This window comes from Oncorhynchus gorbuscha, linkage group LG12, assembly GCF_021184085.1.
Source record: "Oncorhynchus gorbuscha isolate QuinsamMale2020 ecotype Even-year linkage group LG12, OgorEven_v1.0, whole genome shotgun sequence".
Classification (NCBI taxonomy): domain Eukaryota; kingdom Metazoa; phylum Chordata; class Actinopteri; order Salmoniformes; family Salmonidae; genus Oncorhynchus; species Oncorhynchus gorbuscha.
The window spans coordinates 42249234-42261402 of record NC_060184.1 but is presented as its reverse complement, the minus strand read 5'-3'; the positions used below and the strand labels follow the sequence as shown (position 1 = coordinate 42261402).

The following is a 12169-nucleotide window of genomic DNA, read 5'->3' as shown; positions in this document are numbered from 1 at the left end:
TTCACGAGGCCCAATCCATCAATACTCACCAAAAATGGACTCTTCCCCATCTTTCCATCCTTAGCGCCCTTGGCCCCATCCCATTTCTCTGCGTTGACCTCTGCCTCACTCCACTCCGGCCAGATGGGGTAGCGGCATCTCCTTAGCTCCCCTGGGCCCTCTGAGGCACTAGCCACCAGGGACGATGCTCTGGGGTGTAGCCACAAACAAGCATGATTCAGGTTTGACACCAATAAACAGGTGCTGTGGTATCCATAAACCCAAGATGATATAAAATTGATGTCGAAATGTATCAATCATGTTCAAGTAACTCCTCTCGTCGCTAAAGTGATTTGTAGCAGCAGGGCATAGACCTCTAGTCACGGCACTGTTTAGGCTATACATTATTATTACTACCGATACATTTTCGATGGGTGATGCTATCGACACAATCATGTACTGACTCCCTTCCTCATACTGTCAGTAACTTGGATTGGGAGAGCCGCGGGCCAAGGATTTCAAAACTGGAACCCTGGCAAGTTGCCCCGTGTACAGCTTGTTCGTGAAACACAGTGGTTGTGCGCTTTTGTAAAGCGAGAGCAGAACAAGAGCCCTGAAGCTATAGATAAATTAATGCCCGCGTGTAGGCTAGCTACAGAAACGCCCACAATAACAAGAAGCAGGGCTTATATAACTAGCTAGCGAGTAGGATGGTGAAAATGGGCGTTTAAATCCTGAAGTGTTTAAAATTAGGAGACCTTAGCTACTTTTTTTCTGGCTGAGGTTCAAATTTCGTGGGGCTCGAGCATAGTCGACAGACGTGACAAATTACGTAACGCAGTCGGCTACCTAGCCCCTGTCAGACGACATAATACTGTAATGACCCGACTAGATCATAAAGGAACAATTGTCCAGACAGAGGCTTGAGTTTACGAATTGACGGTTTATTACACCAACTTTACACAGGCTACTGTTTGGGCCGTAGCACACGCCGAATAGATGACACAAGCCAATCGTGACCTTCTCTTGTGAAGCCCAGACGTAAGAGATAGAGAACAAAAGCTGAACCTGGTCTTAACTTCCAATGCTCCACCCCCCTGCCCAACCCCCCTCCACGCCACTCCGCCAACCACCAGGATGCCCGGCATCAGAACATTCCAGGCATTCCCGTGATTGGTAGATAGCAGGTTGATTGACAGGTTGGACCCCGCGAACACCGGGTACTGGTCAGTACAACACAACCACCTCCTAGCCTAACACATAACACACAGCTGTCTGTGCGGGTCGCTACACAGCCCCCCCACCACAAAGTCCCTCGTCCCCGAGGGAACAAACAAAGTCTCTGAAGCGACCCAGAGGTCTCCTTTGCCTGCGTGGTCGTGATGGTCGCAGAGTGCCCCTCTGGGACCCAGGGGATGAAGGCAGGGATATGGGTGACAAGGAAGCGGAAACGGGTAATACAGTCCGTGGCTCTGGGGAACCACGCGGTGACACAGGGGGGGAGACAGGGGGAGTGGGCTGTCTGGAGCCTTGTCTGCGGCACCTGAGGGTGGGTGCCTGGAGAATGTCATTGCCAGAGAGGGGAATTGTGGGGGTTCCTGGGGTTTGGGGAGAAGAGGCCCCTCTGTATGGGGCTAACCTGTCCCGGTGCAGTGCCACCTTTCTCCCCTGGGAGGAAGCTGCACCCGTACACAACCTCCCCTACCCTCTCCAGGACACTGCAGGGTCCCACCCAGTGACTGTCCAACTTGGGGCATCTGCCTTTTTTCCTTAGGGGGCTGTAGACCCAGACCAGCTCCCCAGCCACAAAGTGCCTTCCCCGGGTGTGCACGTCATAGTTCCTTTTCTGCCTCACACCTGCATTCACCAGCTGCTCTCTGGCGAAGGTGTGGGCTGTCTCCAGGCGGTCCTGGAGTCTCCGGGCATACTCCGGCCCCGGAGGAACATGAGGGCTATCCAGGGGCCGACCAAACGCCATCTCCGCAGGGGTGCGGATCTCTCTCCCCAGCATGAGGAGGGCAGGTGTGCAGGAAGTGGAGTCTTGGACAGCGGAGCGGCATGCCATGAGGACCATAGGCAGGTGCTTGTCCCAGTCACGCTGGTGTTTGGAAGAGACGATGGCCAGCTGCTGTCCAAGCGTTTTGTTGAAGCGCTCCACAAGGCCATCACTTTGAGGATGGAGAGGAGTAGTGCGGGTCTTGTGCATACCCAGCCTCTCACACATGGTGGCGAACACACGGGACTCAAAGTTTCTGCCTTGGTCGCTGTGGATGGACTCTGCAGCTCCAAACCTGCTGAACATCCCCGCTGTCAGGGCGTCGACGATGGTCTCTGCCTCCTGGTCAGGCAGAGCATAGGCCTCGGGCCATTTTGTGAAATAGTCCATGGCCGTGAGCACCCAGCGGTTTCCACTGTCTGTGGTGGGGAACGGCCCAACTACATCCACTCCCACCCTCTCCATGGGAGCCCCCACTGGGAACTGTTGGAGCTGAGCATGAGAGCGGCCTGGGGGGGCCCTTTCTCGCCGTGCAGTTGTCACAGCGGCGACAAAAGTCCTCCACATCCCTCTTGTGCTGCCCCCAGTAGAAGCCCTGACGGAGACGGCGTAGTGTTTTTGTGACCCCAAAGTGTCCAGTCCCCACCCCCCCATGAGTACTCTGGAGCACAGCCTCCCGCAATGCTTTTGGGACCACCACCTGCCACCTCTCCTCTCCCGTAGCTGACTCCTTCCATGCCCGCTGTAGCACGCCATCAGCCAGCCGCAGTCTCTCAAACTTCGACCACAACCCTTTGGTCGCGAGTGAGAGCGCTGTCACCTCTTCCCATGGTGGCCTCACCTGCGCCTCTACCCACTGTAGCACTGGCTGTAGGTCTGTGTCCCGTCCCTGCTGCTGCCGCCATTCAGCCACGTCGACAGTCTGCAGCTCACAGCAGACAGGCCCGCTCGCCCGACACACTGTGGCACAGACACCCTCCTCTGCCCGCAGCTCTCTCTCCCGTCCCTCTCTCCATTCACAGTGGCGGCAGCCGTCTGCAGTACAGGGCCGACGGGACATGGCGTCGGCGTTGGAGTGGCGTGCCCCTGCCCTGTGCACCACCGTGAAGTCATACGGCTGAAGCTCCTCCAACCAGCATGCCACCTGCCCCTCTGGCTCTCTGAAAGACATGAGCCACTGGAGAGCAGAGTGGTCAGTCCTTACAGTAAAGGGCAGACCACCCAGGTAGTACTTGAAGTGTTTGACGGAAGCCACAACAGCCAAGAGCTCCCGCCGGGTGACACAGTAGCGGCGCTCATGTTTGTCAAATGTTTTGCTGAAGTACGCCACCACTCTCTCCCCCTCTGGCCCCACCTGGGCCAGCACCCCACCCATGCCCACATTGCTCGCGTCTGTGTCCAGGATAAAGGGCAAGGTGAGGTCAGGGGGGGCGAGCACGGGGGCCTCGATCAGTGCACGTTTGAGGGTGTTGAACGCCTCCTCACACTCCACTGTCCAAGTGAAAGCCTTGTCCTTCGGCAGCAGGCGGTTCAGTGGAGCAGCAACGCTTGAGAAGCCCCGTACAAACCTCCTGTAGTACGAGGCCAGGCCCAGGAAGCTCTTCTGCTGACGCTGGTCGGTGGGGGTGGGCCAGTCTCTGACAGCCCCTACCTTGTCCTCCATGGTGCTGATCCCCTCCTTCCCCACTCGGTGGCCCAAGAAGGACACCTCTCTCCTCATGAAGTGGCACTTCTCGGGGTGGAGCTTCAGACCTGCGGCAGCCACCCTCTCCAGCACACGCCGTAGCGCCCCCAGGGCTGACTGGAAGGAGCTGCCATGGGCCAGGATGTCATCGAGGTATACCAGACACTGCTGTCGGGGGATGCCATCCAGCACCCTGTCCATCAAACGCTCAAAAGTAGCTGGAGCGTTGCACAGGCCAAAGCACAGGACCTTGAACTGCCAGTGTCCTCTGTTAGTGGAGAACGCAGTTTTGGCTCTGGCCTCTGGGGAGAGGGGCACCTGCCAGTAGCCACTGCGGAGGTCTAGTGAGGAGAACCAGGAGGACCCCTAACCAGGTCCAGCGACTCATCGATACGTGGTATGGGGTATGAGTCCTTCCTGGTTACCTCATTCAGCCGCCTGTAGTCCGCACAGAACCTCAGCTTGCCCCCCTTCTTCGGAACCATGACGACTGGCGCCGCCCAGGGGCTGTCTGAGGGCTCAATGAAGTCTGCCCGCTGCATCTCCAACACAGCCTTGTCTGCCGCCTCCTGGCGTGCCAGCGGGATACGGCGGGGACGCATCTTGATGGGTCGAGCATCACCTGTGTCGATCTCATGCTGCACCAGATGAGTCTGACCCACCTCTTCCTCACTCAACGCAAAGCTGTCTCTGAATTCAAACAGCAACTGCCACAACCGTTCCTGCTGCTCAGGGTCAAGACCAACACAGTTCCTCCCCCATATCTCCCTCACTGCAGACAGTGTCCTCTCCTCTCCCATCTGGGGTAGCTGGGCTGGGGGGATGCGACCCGGGCTCACAGAGGGCTGTGTCATGGAGGTAGCTGGGGGAATGTAACACACCGCTGTAGGTGACAGGGGGACTGGGGAAAAGTCACACACAGCTGTGGGGGGGGGCGCAGCCATGAGTCTCTGCTGCTTTAACTGTTGGAGTAAAGGGTTTGTTGGGTTGAGTGAATGTGACATTAGGGGGGGCCATGGTGACTTCCGTCCCTCCCTGGAAGCTCAGTGTGCCCCTATTTAGGTCTAACTGGCAGCCTGTGCTCCTAAGAAAGTCCAACCCCAGGATACAAGGGTCCTGCACAGCCGCCACCCACACAGGATGACGCACAGTCCTGCCCCCTACTGTCAGAGTCATTATTCCCTTCCCTTTCATGGGTGCCAGCTCACCTGTGACTGTGCGGAGCTGCACAGTTGTAGGCTCACACTGAGTCCAACCTGGCACAATATCTGGCCTCACCAGGGTTAATGTGGACCCAGTGTCCACCAGGGCGGAGCAGGCCACCCCCTCCACAGTGACAGGGACATGACAAAAGTCCCCAACACAGGTCCGGCCCACCACAACAACAGGCTCCATCCGCTTGCCCTCGTCTGCTTCTGGGGGAAGTGGAGCCTTGCTTCCCCGTCTGTGCCGGTGGGCTCCTCCAGAAGATGATGGTGGTTGGGATAGAAAGCCAGGGGTCCGCACTACCCGGTCTATGCGGACCCCGAGCCGTTTCCCTGAGCTCTGGGGGACATGGGGCAAACTCGGCGCAGATGGCCTGGCTGGCCACAACCCCAGCAGACCCTGGGACCAGGGCGTGTGTTTCGTTCCGCCTGTAGCGACACAGCACGAATGAGTTTTGTCATTTCGGCCACCCAAGCAGGCTTTTCCGGCTCCGGGCTGCTCTGCCCCCCAGCTCGCACAGAGGGTGTGTCTCCCTGCACCCCCACCAAAGCCCCAGCTGAAGCCCCAGCCCACACCAGCTCCCTCTCCAAAGCCATCTCCAAGGCTGTCTGCAATGACTCAGGATGAGCCAGCTGGGTCTGTATGCGCAGCTCCGTAGGAGAGAGCGCCTGTATGAACTGGTCCCGTGCTAGCTCGCTCTGCACGGAGGGGGGCATGTGAGCATATGCCCGCCGAGAGAGGCTCTCAATGTCATTAGCTAGCACCCGTAGAGGCTCTCCAGGCTGCCTGCGTCTATTACTCAGTTCGGAGCGCAGTAGCCCGGGCTGTACACACTGTCCATAGCGCCTCCTCAGTGCTCCCACTAAAGCCCCATAATCATGCCTGTCCTCGGGGCTAATCAATATCAAACAGGCCAGAGCTTCATCCGTGAGGCATAAAGCCAACTGCAGTGCCCTTTCTTCATCCGACCACCCCCTAAAATGAGCTAACAGTTCAAACTGAGCATGAAAAGCTTCCCAATCCGCCTTACCGGAATACTTCAGGGTCTTAACAGATACGGACGCAGCCGGGAACTGGGCGCCGCCATGTTTGTTTACATCCTGAGCCCCAGATTCCTCATCACGCCGCGTCGACGTCACCACTTCGGTCCGCCCACCAGAATCCGCGCGAAATACATTCGACGACGCACTCATGCCCGCTTCAGCCGCCATCGCTCTAACGTCCTCCCTCAAGCGGCCTCTGCGCTCCGACGCCCTGGCGATCTCCTCAGACAGAGCCCCCGACGTCCATTCACACGCAGCTCCTTGGCCATAATCGTCCCCTACCTCCACCTTCACTTTCGGATTCCCTCTAAGCATTTTCCATCCCTGTTCTCACCTACGGTAGCTAGCCACATAAGTCAGCTAGCTAGCTGGCTAACTTGTATCAACGTTTTTACTTCTGACACCAATGTAGTGACCCGACTAGATCATAAAGGAACAATTGTCCAGACAGAGGCTTGAGTTTACGAATTGACGGTTTATTACACCAACTTTACACAGGCTACTGTTTGGGCCGTAGCACACGCCGAATAGATGACACAAGCCAATCGTGACCTTCTCTTGTGAAGCCCAGACGTAAGAGAGAGAGAACAAAAGCTGAACCTGGTCTTAACTTCCAATGCTCCACCCCCCTGCCCAACCCCCCTCCACGCCACTCCGCCAACCACCAGGATGCCCGGCATCAGAACATTCCAGGCATTCCCGTGATTGGCAGATAGCAGGTTGATTGACAGGTTGGACCCCGCGAACACCGGGTACTGGTCAGTACAACACAACCACCTCCTAGCCTAACACATAACACACAGCTGTCTGTGCGGGTCGCTACAATACTTTGTTCAAAACCAAGTGGGAAGGTGGTAAATACCAGTTGATGAAATCGTATGCTTTGAACTTGGCTAAGGGCCAACGAGCGGAGTCAACCCTAAACTAAAGATAAAGCTATTAGGCTTGCAAATAAATTATAGTGCTAAAATCATATTAATAGATTGCATTTTAATAAATACTGTTTTGTTGCATTTAACTGCCGAAAATGGTGTTGTCGAGGTCATTTCCTTAAGAGGTGGCCTGAGGTCTGCCTGCGACCCCATTTTGATATCAATTTCTTTGCACGACCCCAACATATATATATTTTTTTAATTGGAGCTATGACAGTCTATTACAAATCAGTCTTTTTTTTTTAAATTTACAAGTCAGTATTTTTGACAGTATTTCAATCTGAAGAAAATATGGTTTGAAGTAGCCCATTAAAAGACGTTATATAGCATAGTGCCTAAGAACAGCCCTGAGCCGTGGTATATTGGCCATATACCACACCTCCCCGGGCCTTATTGCTAAATTATAAACTGGGTGGTCGAGCCCTGAATGCTGTTTGGCTGACAGCCATGATATATTAGACCGTATATAACCAGGGTATGTCAAAACAAGTAATTTTACTGCTCTAATTACGTTGGTAACCAGTTAATAATAGCAATAAGGCACATCGGGGGGTTGGTGGTATATGGCCAATTTACCATGGCTAAGGGCTATTGCCAGGCACTCCGTGTTGCGTAGTGCATAAGAACAGCCCTTAGCCGTGGTATAATGACCATATAACAACCCCCCCCCCCCCCCCCCCACTCAGGCCTTACATCTTAAATATAATATAGAAAGCCCCAGCAAAAATAATGGGGGGGTATTATGATTGATTGACACCTGTCATACCTTACCAACAAGTTCACACATTAGCTAGCTAACGTTGCTGTGTACTTTGCAATTAGCTTGAATAGCTACATATGACAGTGATAACAACACATAACATGTAACAACATAGCAAATATAATTTGAAATCAAATTAGCCAATTGGCTACGAACAGTAGGGCATAGATACTAGAGCAAGCTTGACCATCAAACCAGCTTGACGATCAAACCAATCTTACTCTTTATTTGGTGTCTGTCCTTGTGATGAAGTGACTCGGCTGGAGGACAACTCCTTTTTCTTTGGTGGAGCTTTTGACATTCCGGCTCTGTCGTGGACGTTGGTTTACCTTAACTATTAGCTGAAATAAGTGACAGTGTTAGCTAGCTACATGACTTGGGGGACCACGTTTGTTTTTGCTGGAAACTCAGCTGGAGAAAGTTTGATAATGTTGCTAAGCGACAAAGCCCCAGCCGCAGGACATCATGGGAGCCTCCCAGGCCCCTAAGCCAGTCGGGTTATCAAAGATACAACCTATTGCTCTCACTGCACCAATGACGTATATAGACCACTGTATATTTAAATCATTGCACTGCACCCGTCAAATGAACTGCATCTGCCCTCATTATAACATCTTCATTATTATACCATTTAAAAATATATATATTTCTTCTCTTCTCTTTACCATGGAACTTTGCTTACCCGGAAGGCAGGTAGCCGAGTGGTTAGAGCGTTGGGGCCAGTTACCGAAAAGTTGCGAGATCGATCCTCGTCAAGCTGACAAGGTACATATCTGTCCTTCTGCCACTGAATAAGGCAGTCAACCCACTGTTCCTAGTTCGTCATTATAAATACGAATTTGTTCTTAACTAGTTGACTTGCCTAGTGAAATAAAAATGCATACACCGAGGAGAAAACCACAGTAAACAAGGTTCAGGATACATTGAAATAATCATATGAATTTGTTTTTCCTTCAATTCCGGATTTGGATCAGTTTTATGTATTCCACTTGTGTGTAGGCCTCATCTTATTCTCCATTTACGTTTGGCTTATGCTGACTAAATTAATTGCACTGTTCAAACGAGAAGGACTGTTTCCTAACTAGGTCTATATCTGGGTATTGTGATTAATGAGATTAATTTGACTGTTGCTATTTCATAAATAAAACGTAAATTTGCTACTCAAATATATCCTACAACATCTATGCCTTCCAAATATCCCAACAGCAGGGAATGTAGCCAAATTGACTTTTCATTAAGTGAATAACAAGTCCATTTGTATACATTAGGCTGGGAAGTATGTCCCAGGAAATACACAGTGAAAAAGCTTAAATGCACTACTTTCATTCATCTGCTTACTCTGCCCACATACAGTGCATTCTGAAACTATTCAGACCCCTTGACTTTTTCCACATTTTATTAGGTTACAACCTTATTCTAAAATTTATTAAATTGTTTTTTCCCCTCATCAACCTGCACACAATACCCCATAATGACAAAGCAAATACAGGTTTTTAGACATTTTTGCAAATGTATTAAAAATTAAATTAAAAACAAATATCACATTTACATAAGTATTCAGACCCTTTACTCAGTACTTTGTTGATGCACCTTTGGCTGCGATTACAGCTTCGAGTCTTCTTTGGTATGACGCTACACGCTCGGGACTTCTGTATTTGTGGAGTTTCTCACATTCTTTTCTGCAGATCCTCTCAAGCTCTGTCAGGTTGGATGGGGAGCGTTGCTGCACAGCTATTTTCAGGTCTCTCCAGAGACGTACGAACGCCCAAAGCCACTCCTGCGTTCTGTTGGCTATGGGCTTAGGGACATTGTCCTATTCGGAGAGGAACCTTCGCCCCCAGTCTGAGGTCCTGAGCGCTCTGGACCATGTTTTCATTAAGGATCTCTCTGTACTTTGCTCCGCTTATCATTCCCTTGATCCTGACTAGTCTCCCAGTCCCATTCACTGAAAAACATGCCCACATGCTGCCACCACCATGCTTCACCGTAGGTATGGTGCCAGATTTCCTCCAAACATGATGCTTGGCATTGAGGCCAAATAGTTCAATCTTGGTTTCATCAGACCAAAGAATCTTGTTTCACATGGTCTGAGAGTCCTTTAGGTGCCTTTTGGCAAATTCCAAGCGGGCTGTCGAGTGTCTTCCATCTGGCCACCCTACCATAAAGTATTAATTGGTGGAGTGCTGCAGAGATGGTTGTCCTTCTGGAAGGTTGTCACATCTCCACAGAGGAACTCTAGAGCTTTGTCAGAGTAACCAATGGGTTCTTGTTCACCTCCATGACCAAGGCACCTTCTCCCCCGAGAGTCTTGGTGGTTCCAAACTTCTTCCATTTAAGAATGATGGAGGCCATCATCTGTGCCTCAACACAATCCTGTCTCAGAGCTCTACGAACAATTCCTTCGACCACATGTCTTGGTTTTTATTCTGACATGCACTGTCAACTGTGGGACCTTATATAGAAAGGTACAAGTTGAAGTTGGAAATTTTCATACACTTAGGTTGGAGTCATTAAAACTAGTTTTTCAACCACTCCACAAATTTCTTGTTAACAAACTATAGTTTTGGCAAGTCGGTTAGGACATCTAGTTTGTGCATGACACAAGTAGTTTTTCCAACAATTGTTTACAGACAGATTATTTCACTTATAATTCACTGTATCACTATTCCAGTGGGTCAGAAGTTCACATACACTAAGTTTACTGTCCTATTAAACAGCTTGGAAATTCCAGAAAATTATGTCATGGCTTTAGAAGATTCTGATAGGCTAATTGACATAATTTGAGTCAATTGGAGGTGTACCTGTGGATGTATTTGAAGGCCTACCTCTCAGGAAGGAGACGCGTTCTGTCTTAATCCTATAGAAAATTTGTGGGCAGAACTGAAAAAGCGTGTGCGAGGAAGGAGGCCTACAAACCTGACTCAGTTACACCAGCTCTGTCAGGAGGAATGGGCCAAAATTCACCCAACTTAATGTGGGAAGCTTGTGGAAGGCTGCCTGAAACGTTTGCCCGAAGTTAAACAATTTAAAGGCAATGTTACCAAATACTAATTGAGTGTATGTAAACATTTGACCCACTGGAAATGTGATGAAAGAAATTAAAGCTGAAATAAATCATTTTCTCCACTATTACTCTGACATTTCACATTCTTAAAATAAATTGGTGATCCTAACTGACCTAAACCTAGGAATCTTTACTAGGATTAAATGTCAGGAATTGTGAAAAACTGAGTTTAAATGTTTTTGGCTAAGGTGTATGTAAACCTCCGACTTCAATTGTATGTGCCTTTCCAAATCATGCCCAATCAATTGAATTTACCACAGGTGGACTCCAGTCAAGTTGTAGAAACATCTCAAGGATGGTCAATGGAAACAGGATGCACCTGAGCTCAAATTTTTAAAGTACATTTGTTTTTCTTTAATCCATTTTTAGAATAGGCTGTAAACAAAATGTGGAAAAGGTCAACAGGTCTGAATTCTTTCCAGAAGGCACTGTCCAAGGATACTATACTAAGCCTACTAATGATAAAGACATGACTTATTATTATAATGATGATCATAATTATAATTGTAATAATAACAATAAGAAGGAGATCAAGAAAAAGGAGGGTATAAGAACGAGAGCTGTGTGCATGTTATGTGTGACAAGCAGTTGCTTTTACATTACAATATTATTTTGCTGCCTGTTTGGAAAAAAGCTATTGTGTGTAGATTGATGGGAAAAAGTTTTTATTTAATCCATTTTAGAATAAGGCTGTAACGTAATAAAATGTTGACAAAGTCAAAGGTTCCGAATAGTTTTCGAATGTACTAGGGCGACAAGTAGAACACAAAACAATTTGACATAAACATTTGCGTTGATGAGTTTTATTGACAAGTCATAAAAAATATATATATTATAATAATAATTATAATTATGCATTGATGAGAATGCTGTAAATACAGGAATTGTTTCCTCAGTGGGAAATGAATATCAAACTAGTGTGTGACAACTGTTGGAGTTTGTCACAGCAACAATGTGAGCTACAGTATTAAGAAATATGTCCTGGGATTTCCTATGATCTTCTATGTAGAAGAACCCCTTAACATCTAATGACTCTTGCGTAGCTTGTGAGTGTCATAGAGTAAAACATGTGCGTGTTTGTGAGTCTTAGATTTTCATAGCGAGGTCATAATAGTTTGTGGACTTTACAGAGGTTTTTGTGAGAAGAAAGGTTTTTCGGGATACGCCCTTGTCTCACAAACACTGCTCTACCTCAGTCCCGTTAATCACACATACTAATGTTTGGTATCAACGGACGCAGAGGAAATAGACAAATCCAATGCAACAGACCAGCTCAATGTTTAAAAGAAGTCCAAACGTGTCACGGTGGGACTGTAAGAGTTTCAGATTTACTGTTATTACACAAAATCAAGAGACACGGGAGTGTGTTTATTAGTATCAGACTGCTTGGCCTAATGTGGGGGTAGAATGGATTGTAGGTTCTATAAATCTCATTGTTTGAATCATTTCTAATCCCCTTTATTTATTATTTCTCTATACCTTTTTCCCACCTACCATCCCCACCC

The 12169-nt window shown here is 49.2% G+C and overlaps 1 protein-coding gene across 2 annotated transcripts in view; it reads right to left on the bottom strand.

Moving 5' to 3' along the window:
- adgb (androglobin) overlaps window positions 1-7995 on the bottom strand; it is a 134951-nt gene extending 126956 nt beyond the window's left edge. For both annotated transcript variants that reach the window (XM_046292151.1, XM_046292152.1), the window contains exons 1-2: window positions 7822-7995; window positions 30-189 (exon numbers count right to left, since the gene is read on the bottom strand). In XM_046292151.1, coding sequence (XP_046148107.1) covers window positions 30-189; window positions 7822-7901 — 240 coding nt within the window. In that variant the 5' untranslated portion in view covers window positions 7902-7995. The remainder of the gene's footprint in view (window positions 1-29; window positions 190-7821) is intronic.
- Between the last annotated feature and the right edge of the window lie 4174 nt (window positions 7996-12169).